At 39.2% G+C, this 16824-nt stretch overlaps 1 protein-coding gene across 2 annotated transcripts in view; it reads right to left on the reverse strand.

Moving 5' to 3' along the window:
* NCKAP5 (NCK associated protein 5) overlaps positions 1 to 16824 on the reverse strand; it is a 914274-nt gene that overhangs the window by 354332 nt on the left and 543118 nt on the right. For both annotated transcript variants that reach the window (XM_021924271.2, XM_021924272.2), the window contains exon 6: positions 6445 to 6532. In XM_021924271.2, the coding sequence (XP_021779963.2) occupies positions 6445 to 6532 (88 nt within the window). The remainder of the gene's footprint in view (positions 1 to 6444; positions 6533 to 16824) is intronic.

Consider the following 16824-nt stretch of genomic DNA (forward strand, 5'->3'; position numbering starts at 1 on the left):
CACACGTTTCGATCATTCTACATATGTAATCCCAGCACTTTGGGAGGCTGAGGTGGGCAGATCACGAGGTCAGGAGATCAAGACCATCATGGCCAACATGGTAAAATTCTGTCTCTACTTAAATATAAAAAATTAGCCAAGCGTGGTCGCGCACACCTGTAGCCCCAGCTACTTGGGAGGCTGAGGCAGGGGAATTGCTTGAACCCAGGAGGCGGAGGTTGCAGTGAGCCGAGATCGTGCCACTGCACTCCAGCCTGGCAACAGAGCAAGACTTCGTCTCAAAAAAAGCAAACAAACAAAAAAAGGCATCACTTACAGACTCAGAAATTTCCCATAAAACTTGAAATCGTATCATCTTATGAAACATGTGGCCATCTTACTGCACTGGTGTGTTTCTGGGTTGAATGAATCTGCTGCCACTGAGCTGTGGCTGCTTCTCTCAGGCCAGACAGAGGCTGTCCAGCCTGCCATAGTCCCCACCAGTCCCTCCTGTTTTTCTAGCATTAAAGCAGGTGTGGGTTGCCATGGCATGGTTTTCAAAAGCAAGGCTTTCGCCTATTAATAAAAAACAAATGAAAAAAGTGCTCTGTATTTATTTCTTTATCAAAAGTGAAAAAATGGAATGTAATCCCCTAGAGGGTGCTTGATTTTTCTCATATCTGGCCTACTTTATACTAATCGATGACTGAAGACATTCAGATTTATAATCTCTAATTTAGTCTAAATTCCTTTCTTTTAAAATATGAAAAACAAAGAACCCAGAGACTTTAAGTGACCATCTGAGGCCATAAGTCCTCGTAGTGGCAGAAGCTGTATCCATAGTTGGGTCCTTTTCCCCCCAGTTACTGTTTCCACTTGTCCATTCACCTTCTTTCTAAATGAGTTAGCTAATGTGATTCAATTCATATTCCATACAGAAAAGCAGGAACAAGAGGAAGCATGGCGGCTACAATGAAGAAGCGCAGAAGGTAGCTATGGACATAGGAGCCCTGTAAAGGGGGTAGTCCTGCGTTAGTTCTGTGACTATTTGCATCTTACTCAGGCTGTCCGTGTTTAAATATTTTGGCAGATGAATGTGATGGAATGATGCCCCTCTCCAACGGGTTGCTCTATTTTCTTTATGCTTAATTGCCCCCTTTCATATCTAATTGTAATTTTTTTCTAACGTAAGTTTCCCAATTTACTTAAGTAAATGAAATAGCGCATGAGTGACACTAATACAAAACATGACACATATGAAATTCTAAAACACCTAGAGAGAATGAGCTGGAAAGACAAAGCAGCAGGGACCCGGGAGGTGCTTTCCCTTCCTTGAGCTCCTTAAAGTTAATCTTTTCAGGTCTTCCATTCTCCCCAATAAAATGAGTCTATCCTAGGGACATATGTCACCTTCCTGCACATACGACAATACTTCTATGACTCATATGCTTGTCACTTACGCAGGGGAAATGAGAATCGAACATTTTCTAGCTGGTTAATGTATCTCAGTTTATTTTTATTTATTTTTGGATTTCTAAATGAGTTTGAGACAGTGACTTTGTGACCTGAGATTTTAGACTGTGCCTGCTTTCCACCACACCATCAAAATATTCCACAGATAACTGCTTAGTTTAATTTCAAGTATTGCATATAGAAAATATGTGATTAATTTCTAGTTCTACCACTTGGCATTTGTGAGTTCATCCTAAAAAGATACCCACATCTCAGTCCCTGAAGATTCGAGACCTCTATGAGCTTTGTCATAAAATGAGCCTGAAAATACCTCTTTTAGTGGCTGTTGGAAGAAAGAAATAAGATCCACGTTGTGTAAGTGCTTTGCAAACTGCAAAACACCAAGCATTAAGATCCATGTTCTATAAGTGCTTTGCAAACTGTAAAGCACCAAGCATTGAGATCCATGTTCTATAAGTGCTTTGCAAACGGTAAAGCACCAAGCATTGAGATCCATGTTTTATAAGTGCTTTGCAAACTGTAAAGCACAAAGCATTGAGATTCATGTTCTATAAGTGCTTTGCAAACTGTAAAGCACCGAGTATATGTGCCCTGACAATGAGACATGGTCCCAGAACACTGGGAACACAAGATGCTCTGAGAAAGGCAGCCCATGGAACTCATGAGGAAGCTCATGACTCTCATGTCCATTTCAAGAGACAAGAGAGACTAAAAGAGAAGTGGACTATTAAAAATAAGCCTGAGTTAGGAAGCAGAGTCTCTAGAGAGAACAGTGGGTTTCATGACACATTTCTTTGTGCCCTCAGAACGTATGTAAGCTTCTGTTTTGGCTTCTATTACTTTGTTGAATATATATATGGTTATCTACCTTTCTTCCCTACTCCCCAGCATCCTATAAACTGAGCATTTCAGGAAAAGACCTGTGTCAGGCATCTTTGCATCTCTGGTACTTAGACCAGTATCTTCTGGGTACTTTCAGCCTGTCAAGTTACCATGTACTACTTAGTGTGACAGAATAAAACCTATCCTGAAAACATGTCCACATCCCAGTCCCTGAAATCTGAGAGCATATGCTACCTTATGTGGCAAAAGGGACTTCTGCAGATTTGATCAACTTAAAGATCTCAAGATGAGGAAATTCTTATGAATTATCCAGTTGGGCTCCATATCATCACAGCGTCCTTATAAGAGGGACCCTAGAGAGGAAAATGAGATATGATGATGAAATCAGAGGCTGGAGAGATTGACTGGAAAGAGAGAGGCAAGGGCCACAAGTTAAGGAATGCTAGATTCTGCAAAAGGCAAAGAAGCAATTCTCTCTGGAGGCCTCTAGAAAGAATATAGACTGACCAATACTGTTATTTTGGACTTTTGACATTCCGAATTATACGAGAATAAATTGTGTTGTTTTAGACCACCAAGTTTGTTACAGTAGCAATGGGAAACTAACACATGTAGGTAAGAAAGTAAATGAATAACTGACATTTTGAATGAATGAGTGAGCAAATGAATAGAGGAATAAATGGAAAGGGCTACAGATAGAAAGCGGAAAGGCTCAGGTTCAGGTCTCAGCATAGATAATAAGCAGCCCTATCATTTAACTTGGGCCCTATCGTGTCATCTCTCTGGAAGTCCTCAGCATAAGAGCTAATGCTGTGCAATCAGATGGAGCAGGGTTCAAAACCCTTCTAGGATACTTCTTGGTTGTACGTCCTCAGGCAAGCACTCACCTCTCTGGGCCTATGTCCACATCTGTAAGATAGGGATAGTGAGAGCACCTCCTGCACAAAATTGTTGCAGAGACTGAATGAGCTACAGTCTAGTCACATTTGATGGGGCTCTGAACTAGGTAAATTTGAAATTGTGGTCACATGAAAATGTGATTAATGTCAATTCATGCACAAAACTTGAAATCATGCAAATTCCCCAATTAAAAAAAAGGTCAGGAATGGCAAAGCTGGTAAACTGTAAACCTTTGATTACCACATAGTGGGACCGTCTCAGTTGCTGAACAGAAAACACCCATTGTCCTTTGAGAGAATCCATGTTGAATTATGCAAGCTATAAATTACACAAGCAACAGATTATGAAAGGTCTTTGGGAACACACCCCCTGAACAAAATATGACTACCTTTAATGCATGCAAAGCAACTAGCAGGGGCCTGGAACACAGAAAGCTATTACTCTGCTATTATTATATTAGCTCAATGATAAAAGACTCAGAACAAACACTTCCACCACAGTGGAAAATGAAAGTAACTCCAGCTTTCCCAGGGGCCTAAGCTTTACATGGGCCTCTGGCTCCTTTCAGAGAAATCTTGCAAGTTGGAAAATCTGACACAGGTGTGCTAATGACGACCCATATTATGAAGCAATAAATTTCCCAGCTCTTGCCTGAAACACAGAATTTGGCCGCAGGGAGGTGTTAACTATGTGCTCCACTAGTATCACCATGCATACATCTTGCATAAACCATTTTGCTGCTATTAACCTTATTTAGAATAATAGAATTTGTGAGATGAAGGGGCTCTCCCTGGGACTTGGTGCCACCCAGCATCACCTTCCCTCTCTCTTTTCTCGTTTCTTGAACGCCCAGGGTACAAGGCTGTCCCTAGTGCATATAAGAAGTTCAGGAAATGTTTGTTAAATGTACAGTGACCTTTACGGGTCATGTAACCCACCTCCCTCTCCCATTTTATAGATAAGGAGCCTGAGGCCAATTAAAGGAATGACTAAAACATCCCTATCGTGTAGCATTAATTCAAGTTAATGACTGTCTTCTCCCTAGAGGAAAGAGTTAATTTCCCAAAACGAATAGACTGGGTAATGGAGAGGTAATAGTTATAAAACACATTTCTTAGAGCATATCTGTTTTTCTAAGCGACTTCCAGTTTCACAAAATGAATGCTGATGATATTAAGTGTCTATATCACAGATTTGGCTAATAACTAAGAGCTCAGAAGAGAATAAGCAAAAGAAAATATGAATCTGGATGAAGGAGATCCACCATGAAGAAATCAGATATAGACCAAGAGTGACGCCTGATTATTTAGTTCTAATGAAGCCAGGTGTTATGTGTGATGGGGAACAAATAATTTACTTCACAGATTCATATGACCCTTTTAGGCTGCATCGAACTATTCAATGCAGAATTGAGTCCCATTTTTTACTTACACCTCAACTTTGTACCAAAGCAGATATAATATCTAGGAAGAATTCAGAGCTAGGAGGACTGAAATTTTTTTTCCTGACTTTAGGTGGCCACACATCAGGAAATGCTGAACACGCATTCCCTTTGTCAAGACTGCCCACTCAAGAAGAATCTAAGCCCTTTCCCTACAAATGAATCTTAGTGATTTTTCCATTGTTTTTATGAAGCTAACTGATTATGAACTTTATGAAGCTGTCTGATTCTTCGGTCATCCCGAAGTCCATATCCTCATCCTACCAGGATTCGGAACAATCTCCCACATCGTAACATACTACTCTGGAAAAAAAAAAGAACCATTTGGGTACATGGGTATAGTTTGAGCTATAATATCAATTGGCTTCCTAGGACTTATTGTGTGAGCCCATCACACATTTACAGTAGGTATGGACGTAGACACACAAGCCTACTTCACCTCTGCCAGTATAGTTATTGCTATTCCCACTGGTGTTAAAGTTTTAGGTTTTTGAGGTAGCTTAAGTCAACTCTTTGCATTATATTCATTGCACATGGGAAAGAATTCTTACTGCCTTCTTGAAGTAGCCCTGTGTAGATTTCAAGAATCAACAATTTAGGATACAGCCTCTTAAGGTTAATCAAGTCCAGATTTCTTAACTTACTTTGATGCTTTTACTTGTATTAACATATTCCTCCCAATCCCTTTTCACAACCAGTTGGATTACAGAGCCCTGAACTCACAAATTCAGGTAAGCTAATACCACATTATGCTAATCAGCTGGGTTCCTATGCTTGCTTTCTCAAACCCACTGGCTTTTTAGCCAGTAAAAACCTAGGGCTGCCCAGTGATGACCTCACATTTCCACCAATGTCCTTGCCTTTTAAAGCTTTTCATACACAATTGTGCAGTGGATGCTGGGTCTCTATGTGTGATTTGAAGTGATTTTCAGCAGAAGTCCTAAATTCATCTATATACAGTCTCTGTGCTGTTTCTAGTGTATTTCCCTTTTCCACCATACCAGAGCCTTCTCATCCATGTAAGCAACCTGGACCATACTCAGATTAGAAGTCCTGCTTCCTGGCCTGGCAGCTTTGCTGGTGTTAAAGGACAGTGGGATAAGGGCTATCAGAAGAAGACAAAGACCTGTTATCTCACTGACCGCTACTCTCTTTGAACCTCTTTAGACTCCTTGTTGCCTGAGGTGCAAGGCCAGACCCAGGAGAACTGCACATACCGCAGACCCCATCCAGCTCTTCCCTGTACTCTCAGCCTCACTGTAACTTTTTATTTCCAGGTCATTACTTAATTATCTGGAGTTGCTTATTCTCCACAAGCCTGCTGTGAAGATTCACACCACTGCACCTTTACCTAGGTGTCCCTTCTCCCTGAAACGCCCTTCACGGAGTTCTCTATTCCACAGGCCTACCTTAAATATCACACTTCCGGCGAGTATTTATTCCTCACCTCCTCAGCCAGGATGAGGCATTCTCACTCCTGTGTTCCCAGAGAATGGTGTACACAGCTCTCTTTTACTCCTGGCCACAGAGACTGCAATGCTTATAGAAGACTCTCTCATTCACCATAAACTTATTTTTTGCATCTTCCTAGAATCAAATCTACACTCTGTTTCACAGTAGGAGTTTATGAAATGAATGAATGGAATAAACGTGTATGATTCCTCAAACCAGAGGTGACTAGGTGGCTGTTAGCACTGGGGTCTGGAACACGCCTTTTATTTATCTCTGGGTTAGAGAGGACAAATCTAGAGAAATACAAGAAAAGCAAGCAGACCAGTACCCAGCCAAGAATAATAAACATGGTGTACCTGATAGACCATTATATTAACAGTTTCTTCTTTTTTCTGCTCTGGAGATCCTTGACTCTGCAGTAGATTTCGCACTGTTTCTTCCATCCTGAGAAACAAAAATACAAAGAATTTCTTAAAGAAGGTTTCTAATTAACACGGATCCATTTAAGTTGTAGAAATCATTCTTCTATGCGTATTCCCCAAGCTTCAACCTGGAAATCTCTTTTCCCTTCTCTCGCCTTCATCTTCTGTTAATTATCTGTCATGAAGTCCTTTGCAACCATTCTTTTGGATGACTCTACATTCTCTTTCTCTACCATTCAGGTCCCCCTCTTTGTTCTTGGACATCTAAACTCATGCACCTATCTCCCAATATCCCTCTTCATTTCCAATGACTTCTTTTTAATTTGATACAGTATCACCACATCAATCTTCTCGGAAAAACCACTTTTATTTTTAAACACCAATTTTCAAAGTTAACAAATATTACAGGAATGCCTTCTTTCCACTAATCTACTGTCAAGTCTTTCTGTGATGGTCTTGCCATGACAGCACATAAAGATTTCCTTCATTCTTCTCAACGACAGTCATGCATTGCTTCATAACAGGAATACATTCTGAGAAACGGTGAAATGCATCATTGGGTGATTTTGTCATTGTGCAAACCACATAGAGTGGACTTACATAAACCCAGATGGGATAGCCTACTACACAACTAGGCTATATGGTATTGCCTGTTGCTCCTAGACTACAAACCTGTATAAAACGTTAATGTCCTGAGCACTGTAGAAAAATTATAAAACAATAGTATTTGTGTATCTAAAGATACCTAAATACAGAAAAGGTACAGGAAAAATACCATATAAAAGACTTAAAATGGTGCACCTGTATAGGCCACTTGCCACGAACAGAGCTCACAGCACTGGAAGTTTCTCTGGGTGAGTCAGTGAGGAGTGACTGAATGTGAAGGCCCAGGACATTACTGCACATTATGGACACTGTACACTTTAAACACTGCAAATTCACACTGCACTAAATATTTTTCTTTCTTCAATATTAACCTCAGCTTACTAAAATTTTTACTTTATAAACTTTTAAATTTTTAAAAACTCGTTGATGCTTGTAATGACATTTATCTTAAAATATAAACATGTGTAAGTTATATAAAATATTTCCTGTATGTCCTTAGTATATAAGCTTTTTAAAAATTGTTTTAAAAGACATTTTTTGGCTGGGCATGGTGGCTCACGCCTGTAATCCCAGCACTTTGGGAGGCCGAGGTGCGTAGGTCACCTGAGGTCAGGAGTTTGAGACTAGTCTGACCAATATAGTGAAACCCCATCGCTACTAAAAATACAAAAATTGGCTGGGTGCCGTGGCAAACTCCCGTAATCTCAGCTACTTGGAAGACTGAGACAGGAGAATCACTTGAACCTGGGAGGAGGAGTTTGCAGTGAGCTGAGATCGCAACACTGCACTCCAGCCTGGGCGAAAGAGACTCCATCTAAAAACAAACAAACAAACAAAATATTTTTGGTCAGGTAGGGTGGGTCATGCCAATAATCCCAACACTTTGGGAGGCCAACGTGGGTGGATCACCTGAGGTCAGGAGTTCAAGAGCAGCCTGGCCAACATGGTGAAACTCCATCTTTACTAAAAATGCAAAAATTAGCTGGGGTGTGGTGGCAGGTGTCTGTAATCCAGCCACTCTGGAGGCTGTAGCACAAGAATCACTTGAACCCAGAAGGCGGAGCTTGCAGTGAGCTGAGATCATGCCACTGCACTCCAGTCTGGGCGACAAGAGCAAAACTCTGTCTCAAAAGAACACAAAACTCCCCCCCCCCCAAAAAAAAATTTTTACATTATTTTATTAAAAAGTAACACACAAACAAACACATTAGTCTATGCAAGGTCAGGATCATCAAGATGTCAGCAGCCAACAGGAATTTTTCAGCTCCATTATAGTTTTAAGAGACCACTGTTTTGCATCCAGTCCACGGTTGACCAAATATCATTATGTGGCACATGAATGTGCTTCCTAGTATGTCATGTTGAGAATGTCAGTTATTTAAGCATTCCCCTACTTATGAAATTTAAATTACTTCAAAATTTTTGTTATTTCAAACAACATCTTTACACATACCTCTTTATACACATTTACAAGTGTTTCTACAAATTATCATATATATTACATGTTATGATCCTGTTTTGTTTTAAATGTGTACCTCCAGTGATTCCCCATTACCCTGAAGTAAAGAGTAAAGGAAACACACCCATTCCCATTTCCAGACATTTGCTACTGCTGGTGATACTTCTTAGAATGCCACCTCACTTTCATCTTCCTATATTTCATCCCACTTTCCAAATTTACCTTAAGTTTCACTTCCTAAGATATCTCCTCATTGATCTCCTGCTTCTTTGAATTCTTATAGCCCTATACTTCAAACCATTTACTCTATCACTTAAAAATCCATCACTTTAATGCTCAAATATTTTGTATATGCAAGTCTTATCTTCTGGAACAAATGACAACAGTTGGTACAGGACTATGCCATGTATTTCTAATGTATCTCTCTCAATTGTAGATAAAATAGATACAATGCCAGTAGACATTCTTATATGAATCCTTTGCTAATTCATTTTTTTAAAGTATGAATTCGTTAGTCTATACCAGACACTTACCCTGTGTGTTCAGACTGTGTCTGGATGACCTCGTCATTGGGGCCCATCATGAAGATTCATAGACCCAACTTTGGGAGCAAGAAGCCTGGACTCAATGCCCTGAACACAGTGCTCTCTGTCCAGAACCTGAACTGGTTGTCTTTTCCAGTCCCATCTTGAAGCATGTATTTTAGTGACTCAGTATGACACTGGTTGAAGAGAATTCTGAGGAATAGCAGGCTGATCCAGCTTCTCCCTCTTACTGAGAGCTTCTCGTATGACAAATTAAGGGCTCTAGGAGACCAGTGAATCTGCTTATGTGGGAAAGCCATTGCAGTAAGCAGGACAGGACAGTTCAGAATGCCACCTTTCTAATATGGCACATCACTACTCAACAGCAGAGTGAGGAAACTGCAGACCACGGGGACAGGCCAGACCTAGATTATTAATTGGAGAAATTCTGCCTTCACAGAGGATGACACAAGGACTCATTTGGGTTTTCAGGAAGATAGTGGACACTGGTTATGAGTACTCTAAAAATGATTTGTGACCACACATTTATACAAGCCACCTACCTCGGCATGTAACCACTTGAGAGAGCAGAAGCTGTTCCCTATATTTTCACAAATCTTATGTTATTAATAATAACTCAATTTAATAGTACTTTTAACTTGTCAAAGAACTGTCTCATCTGTTCATCATTATAATCTACTTTTAAAAAATCATTCTATCTATTGGGTAGATGAGAAACCTAAGGCACAGAAAGGTTGGATGGTTTGCTTAAGGGATCGTGGTTAGTTGGATAGGAAGTTTGTATGAAACTATTTTTACTGACTCTAAATACAGCAGTTTCTTTCTACTTGACCTTACTGACATTCAGAGAAATGGTTTTAAATGAGTAAGAGTCTTAACTCCTGACTAGGAGTTATCTTGGCAAACAACTTTGGATGCTGAACCCAAGAAGGCAACCATTTCTGACCTGGGGAGAGCATGAGAAAAACTAAGCTTATGTGAAAAAAAAAAAAAAAAATCGGTGCAAAGAATCACAAATTCTGAAATAATAAGTGGTCAGAACTGATTGCTAATGTTTTATTTCATTTTATGTAAACAAGCTCTTGAGTGGTATCACATTTTCCATCACGTTTGCAGAACTATCATAAACAAGGAAGTAATGACAGTGGTCCTAAGACTTGCCCAAGATCACTCAGCTTGTTCCTGGCAGATAAGGGCCTGGTCTCCTGGTATTGTAAATATTAGTCTACTTTCTTCCCACCTTAGCACAGAAGCTGGATGTCTTCTTTTAATCCTTATTGCATTCATTTATAAACATCTGACTTAAAAGTGGCCAAATAGAACTCGGTTAAAATGAAATCATATTATTTTTTACTAAGTTAAAACACAATCCTGTCTCAATGCATATCTTGCTGAATTATCTCTACTATATAATTACAGGCTCTAGACACAAGTTGCTGAATCAAAAAGAAAAACATCTACTCACCTTTCCCCCATTTTTCTTGGCTTTATACTTAAAAAACAGGAAAAAGTGGGGGTGGATAGGAAATTGTTAAAACAATCTTGAGCAGTTCAGAACCCTTAGTAATATGGTAAACACGTTTCTGGCACTACTTTATGATTAATTAAAACCAACTACATTTCCTTCCTACGTCTTGGAACAGAGTCACAGGGCCCCATCCTAACCCTTGCTAAAAATCAAGTTGTCCTATCTTTTTATAACCTCTATGAATCTGGTCACAGAGAAAATGTTTTAAACTTGATAAGAATACGCCATTATTTACTCCCTGATGACATCTTTTTTTAAAAAAATTCTCATTTAACAAACTTCTCTATTTTCCTGAAAATCAAAGACTGAAGCACCATCCATTGTTGTTTGCTGCCCAATGACATTTTGCTTCTTTTTATTATTTCGACAGCTAATGAAAGAAAGTTTGCATTACTAGTCAGCGCACAGTACAGTTCCACCATCTGTCTCCCAAATATGATTAAGAAATAAGCCAATTCCTCCCTCCGGTTCAGGCTTGGGCAGAGTTTTGTGTGTTTTGTTTGTTTATTAAATAGCTGGTTGCAATTTATCCTTAAACACTCACCTTAACTCATGTCTTCTAGCTCTCCATCTCCTTCTCCCACCTGAAACTAAGACCTTTTTTCCCCTAAATATTGGTCAAGTAGCCGCCATAACTAAAAATATAGAAACCAAAATTATACTTAATGAGTTGTAATAAATTCTAATGTACATCAAGTGAACTATTTTTAAAACGTTAACGCCTAGGACAGCCAGAGGAAATAAACTAAATACATATGCAAACAGTATGTCTCAGGTAACATTAGGTATAAATGCAGGCATTTCATTTTATTAAAATAGATTCCATTTTTTAAGGTACACATTATGTAATCAATAAATTCTTATTATAGTGTTTCCTCTGGGAGAAGCAAAAACCTCGCTTAAGAAGGGCACTAAGTGAAAATTAGGGAAACAGCATATTAAAACTAATGCATTAGAAGAGTAACAATTCAAAAGCACCCAAGAGCAGGATCAGGAAGCCATTCTAACTAAATTCTCTCCCGGTTCCCAGAGGACCACCTTTGTCATTGACCTCCTTTTAAAGTGCAGACCACTGGAATACTTGTCATTGGATCTGTTTCCAGTGTCTCAAGAGCTAGTCCGTCTAGACACCAAAGGAAGATGCTTCTGAAAGAAAATGTTAAAACATAGTGGTTTCCTGAAGACTTTCATGGTAAGACAACACTTGATAATATCAAAGGCCTTCTTTGTAATCAGAGAATATGGATTGGATTTTGAAGACCTTGACTTATGCAATAATGAAAGCGGTGTTGGAAAATATGGCTCCAACCTACATTAGAAGCTGTTTATTCCAACATGTAAATGACTGTGGGCTTCTTCACATGCCTTGCCTCCAACCCCAACCCAAAATCTAGCCCTCTGTTTTGATTAATGACACTCTAGGGACTGATCCAAGTATTACACCAAATTGTTCTTATTGACCCGTATATTCAGATATTCAATTGAGACTAACTTCATTTTTGACAGAAATGGAAAAGAACAGAAAACAAGAAGCCACTCAAGAAATCATTCTCTCCAACTCACACTGATAACTGATAGGGCTCATTCAACTGAAGGCTGAACCAAATTAAATTTTGTCTTTAGAAAATATTTTAACATGTTTACTTGCTGATTAATGAAATGCCAACTTAATAATGAAATTAACCATGAAATTATTCAACAGTCCTTAATATTCTTCTAATCAGGTGAGAGGCTGCAAGAAGTGCCCATCACATTCCCTTTGATTCCCCCATATCATGAAGTTTGTCAAGAGCTGCTGCTGAAACTTGCAAATTGCTTTTCCTTGTGTTTCACTGTATTTGACTCCCGATCTTCTCACTTTGAGAAACTGTGTCAATTTAAGAAAAGGTCTCACCATGACTGAACTTCATTTAATGACAGCAAGAAAGAGGCTGCAGTTAAATTAGAAAGAGGCAGGGGGAATGGGGTCACTGGAGCACCCCTCCTTCACCTGAGGCCTCCCTCCTAGGAAACCCTGACACAACACAGCCCCATGTAGAGAACAATGCTCATCTTCTAGAGCCAATGACAACAAAGCGGACCAGCCCACTCCCATATTGGCTGGAAAAGAAGGAATACTTGCAATAAAATACTAGCTCCCTCTTATTGGATGCCTATGTAGCAGGGTTAAATATCTATGCATACTTTACCTTAGATGTTCAAGACAAACAGAATTCACTTATTTGTATATAACCAAACTAGTCTGTTCCTTGAACCTTCAAAATGTGACTAGTATTAATTCTTGTCCAAAGCCCTAGTTTAAATCCTAACCTTAGTCTATTATGATGAATTTCTAAAATTTTTAAATAAGTTTTTAATTTTAAAAATCCAAAACAGGTGTCCGTCAACATACAACTATCCTATGCATTTCCTATGGTGAAATATGTACCAGCAATCAAAAGGAATAACTGATGCATGCAGCAATATGAAGAATCTCACAAACTATGCTAAGTGAAAGAAGCCACACACAAAAGACAAACTACTATATGATTCCATTTATATGAAATTCTATTCTAGGCAAATTTAATCTACAGTGGAAAATTTAAGAATAGCAATTGCCTTGGGTGGTGGCAGGGATTGACTGGGAAGGATATAAAGGAACTTCCTGGGATGAGAGTAATGTTCTGTAACTCCATAGGGATTTGGACTGCACAGATATGCACTTGTTGGAATTCAGCCAGTGTTATATTTAAGATTTATGCATTTCATTGTATGTAAATTTTATCAATAAAAGGGAACTGTCAACACATATGGAATTCCAGTTATTGATCTATGTGTGCATCTTGGGAATATGCCTTCGACTTACATTTTTTTTTTTTTTTTTTTTTTTTTTGGAGACAGGGTCTCACTCTGTCACCTAGGCTGGAAGGTTGCAGTGGTGCAATCTTGACTCACTGCAACCTTTGCTTCCCAGGCTCAAGTGATTTCCTCAGCCTCCAGATAGCTGGGACTACAGGCATGAACCATCAATGCCTGGCTAAATTTTGTATTTTTTGGAGAGACGGGGTTTTGCCATGTTTCCCAGACTGGCCTTGAACTCCTGAGCCTCATGTCTCAACCTCCTAAAGTGTTGGGATTACAGTTGACTTACTTTGAAATGCATCAAAAATATGTCATTTCATTTTTTAAAAATGTGTACATTGAGGTTCCATGAGAATAAGGAACTCATTCAAGATGATACTCCCAGTAATAGCAGAGTTGGTATTGGAACTGTTTGACTCCAAACTTCGAATCTTTTTCTACTGTGCCACATCAGCATTCACTCAAGTATTTAAACCACGCTGGCGTTGACTTGGCTGGGTATCAACATTTTCTGCTATACTGTTATCACATGGTAACATCTGGATTGATGGGTTCTTGTTACTTGCAAATGCTGTACAGGTAAGCCCTTCTTATCTGTGAGTTCTGCATCTGTGGATTCGACCAATTGTAGATTGAAAATATTCAGGAAAAAAAAACTGCACAAAGTTCCAAAAAGCAAATCTTGAATTTGCCATGCACTGAGTATTACACTGAATCCACATGAATGAAGTGTAGGCATCATATTAGGTATTAAAAGTAATCTTGAGATGATCCAAAGTATACAGGATGATGTGTGTAGGTTATAAGAAAATATGGTATTATGCCATTTTATATAAGAAAGCTGAGCATCCCCAGATTCTGGTGTCTGAGGAGGGGTCCTGGAATGGATCCCCCATGGAAACTGAGGGATGACTGTACTTGCATTAGTCAATCTTTTCTCCCAATTAGATCGAAATTCTTCCAGATCTAGGCTTTATGCACAGTGATACAGAAGTCTTCTTAGCCATGGGGGATATGTTCCAAGATCCCCCCAGTGAATATCTAAAACCTTGGATACTATATATACTTTGCTTTTTCCTATACATGCATGTCTATGATAAAGTTTAATGTATAAATTAGACACAGTAAGAGATCAACAATAACAACTAATAATCAAATAGAATAATTATGACAACACACTGTAATAAAAGTTATGCAAATGTGGTCTCTCCTTCTTGTTCAAAATATCTTATTGTACGATCCTCACCAATTTTTAACTGGTTGAACTTCAGGTAACTAAAACTGTAGAAAGTGAAACCTTGGAAAAGTGGAAACAACTGTGCATTATAACAACTGTTATTTACCTGTTGAAGCATTTAAGACCAGCTAGACATGGAAATATATATCCTGGCCATTGGGTACTCTCAATTCCACCCAAATGCCACAGAAAATACAGAGCCAAGCCTTGACCTGTTCTTTCCCTAAGGAACCCTCCCTTTGTGTTTTCTTAACACTCTGAGCTCTCCTCTTGAGGTCACTGACTCCGCCTTGTCGCTTATGCTATCCACAGGAACTATGCAAAGCTTAGTTACCAGGTAGATATTTGATAAATTCTTTGTGGAGTGAATGAATGAACCTAGTAGATTTTTTACACTTGTTTGTTGCCTGCGTCTTTATATTTTCACTTCCCATAGACCTATATATGCAGGTGACTAGTCAAAGAGAAGTAGTGACAGTGAGAAATGCCAGCAAGACTGAAGGGGCTAAGTCTTCAGCTATGACACATGCAGCTAAGATGCAAGTCCCTTGGTCAGAAGTAAAACAAACCAAATATCTAACTGTTCTTTTTGTTACATTGAATGTCTATATGTTTCAACTTAGCTAATTAGCTATGGTGTTTAGAACAGTACCTTAATGAGGAAAGGTTCTAGATTCAATCCCTACCTTACCAGTGTCAGGCTCCTGGCAGACTAATCTCTGCCAAGACAGCCCACTGCTCTCCTACCTGGGAGAGACAGAATAGGACAATTACCTTAATGAAGAACATACTTTGCATTGCCTCTCATATAATTTTCTTTTAAGTTTCTGTTTCTCATTCTAGTTCCACTGCCTTCCTCAACAAACTATCCTACCTTCCCATTTTAATTGCAATGCAAAGCTTCCCTCAGGTCTGGGAGTCTAAAGGAAAGCTGACTAATTTTCAATTCCAAGAGCAAACTGTTCATGTGGAAACTGCTGGTGTAGAACTGGGTTCTGCCCAACTGCACCACTTGTTTCCTTAGAAATGAGAATTTCCTCCCTTAGAAGCTAGCACACCTGAGCACGTAAGCAGGAACAATCCCCAGGTTGGTTGTGACTTGGATGCTCTTAACCCAATCTCTGCTTATCCTCGCTGCAATAGTTAGGAACAGTAAATGTACAGTGAACAGAACTGAAAACTGCATTGAAACAGAAATTTACTCTGGATAAATGTTGGAGGCCTGGAGTTTCTTACTTCTTTCCTAGATGATATATATTTTTAATTCAGCACAAATTTTGCAAGAATAACACCACTGCACAGAAACCACAGCACTCTAATTCACTCATGAAGATGCAAGAGCATTCATAAACAGATCGAAAGATGCTAGTCCAATTTGAATTACTGCATCATATTCACTCCAGGGCCATCTCTATGTGAAGAGAAAGTGACATAAATTTTCTCCTAGGCAGGCTTGCACTGATCCTGCATGGGGAGCTCACCGCATGCAGAGAGGCCCATTGGGAGAGGGAAGGGAAGCAGAGACAGGCATTCAGAGAAGTCCCATTTTGCACATGGAGGAGAAGGGACTCCCCTGAATGTTAGCAAACAAATCTCAAGTGTTTTTGCTCAACAGTGGCAGAATACAAAATTGCATTTATGGATTCACGTGTTTGTAGAGTTCACATTCATCCACACAGAGAGGGGGAGGGAGAAAGAATATCTCACATGTGCAAGTAAATGCCACAAAGGAGAAATACACCGCGCTGGCTTTTACTTGCCTGGTTAACAGTTTGATGCCAGGATTGACGCTCTATCCAGATAATGCACAACAGGTCTACAACATGGATTATTTCCCTAAATAGAGCCAGGTTTTCCATTAATGTAACAATTATAATTATTAATGTGATTAATTTTATTAATAGTCAATAGTTAATATCATTTCCCACGTTCAGTCTCATGAGCTTATCTACTCAACCTCAGAACCTATCCTCACCAAATGTGGCCTTAAAAAAGTCTTCAAAATACAAAATTCCACACATACATCCAGCATTAGGTCTGCTTTTTATTTTCTTGAGTAATCTGAAGCACAAACATTCTCTGAGTCTGATACTGCTCA

The sequence above is a fragment of the Papio anubis genome, chromosome 10, assembly GCF_008728515.1.
Source record: "Papio anubis isolate 15944 chromosome 10, Panubis1.0, whole genome shotgun sequence".
In the NCBI taxonomy this organism is placed as follows: Eukaryota; Metazoa; Chordata; class Mammalia; order Primates; family Cercopithecidae; genus Papio; species Papio anubis.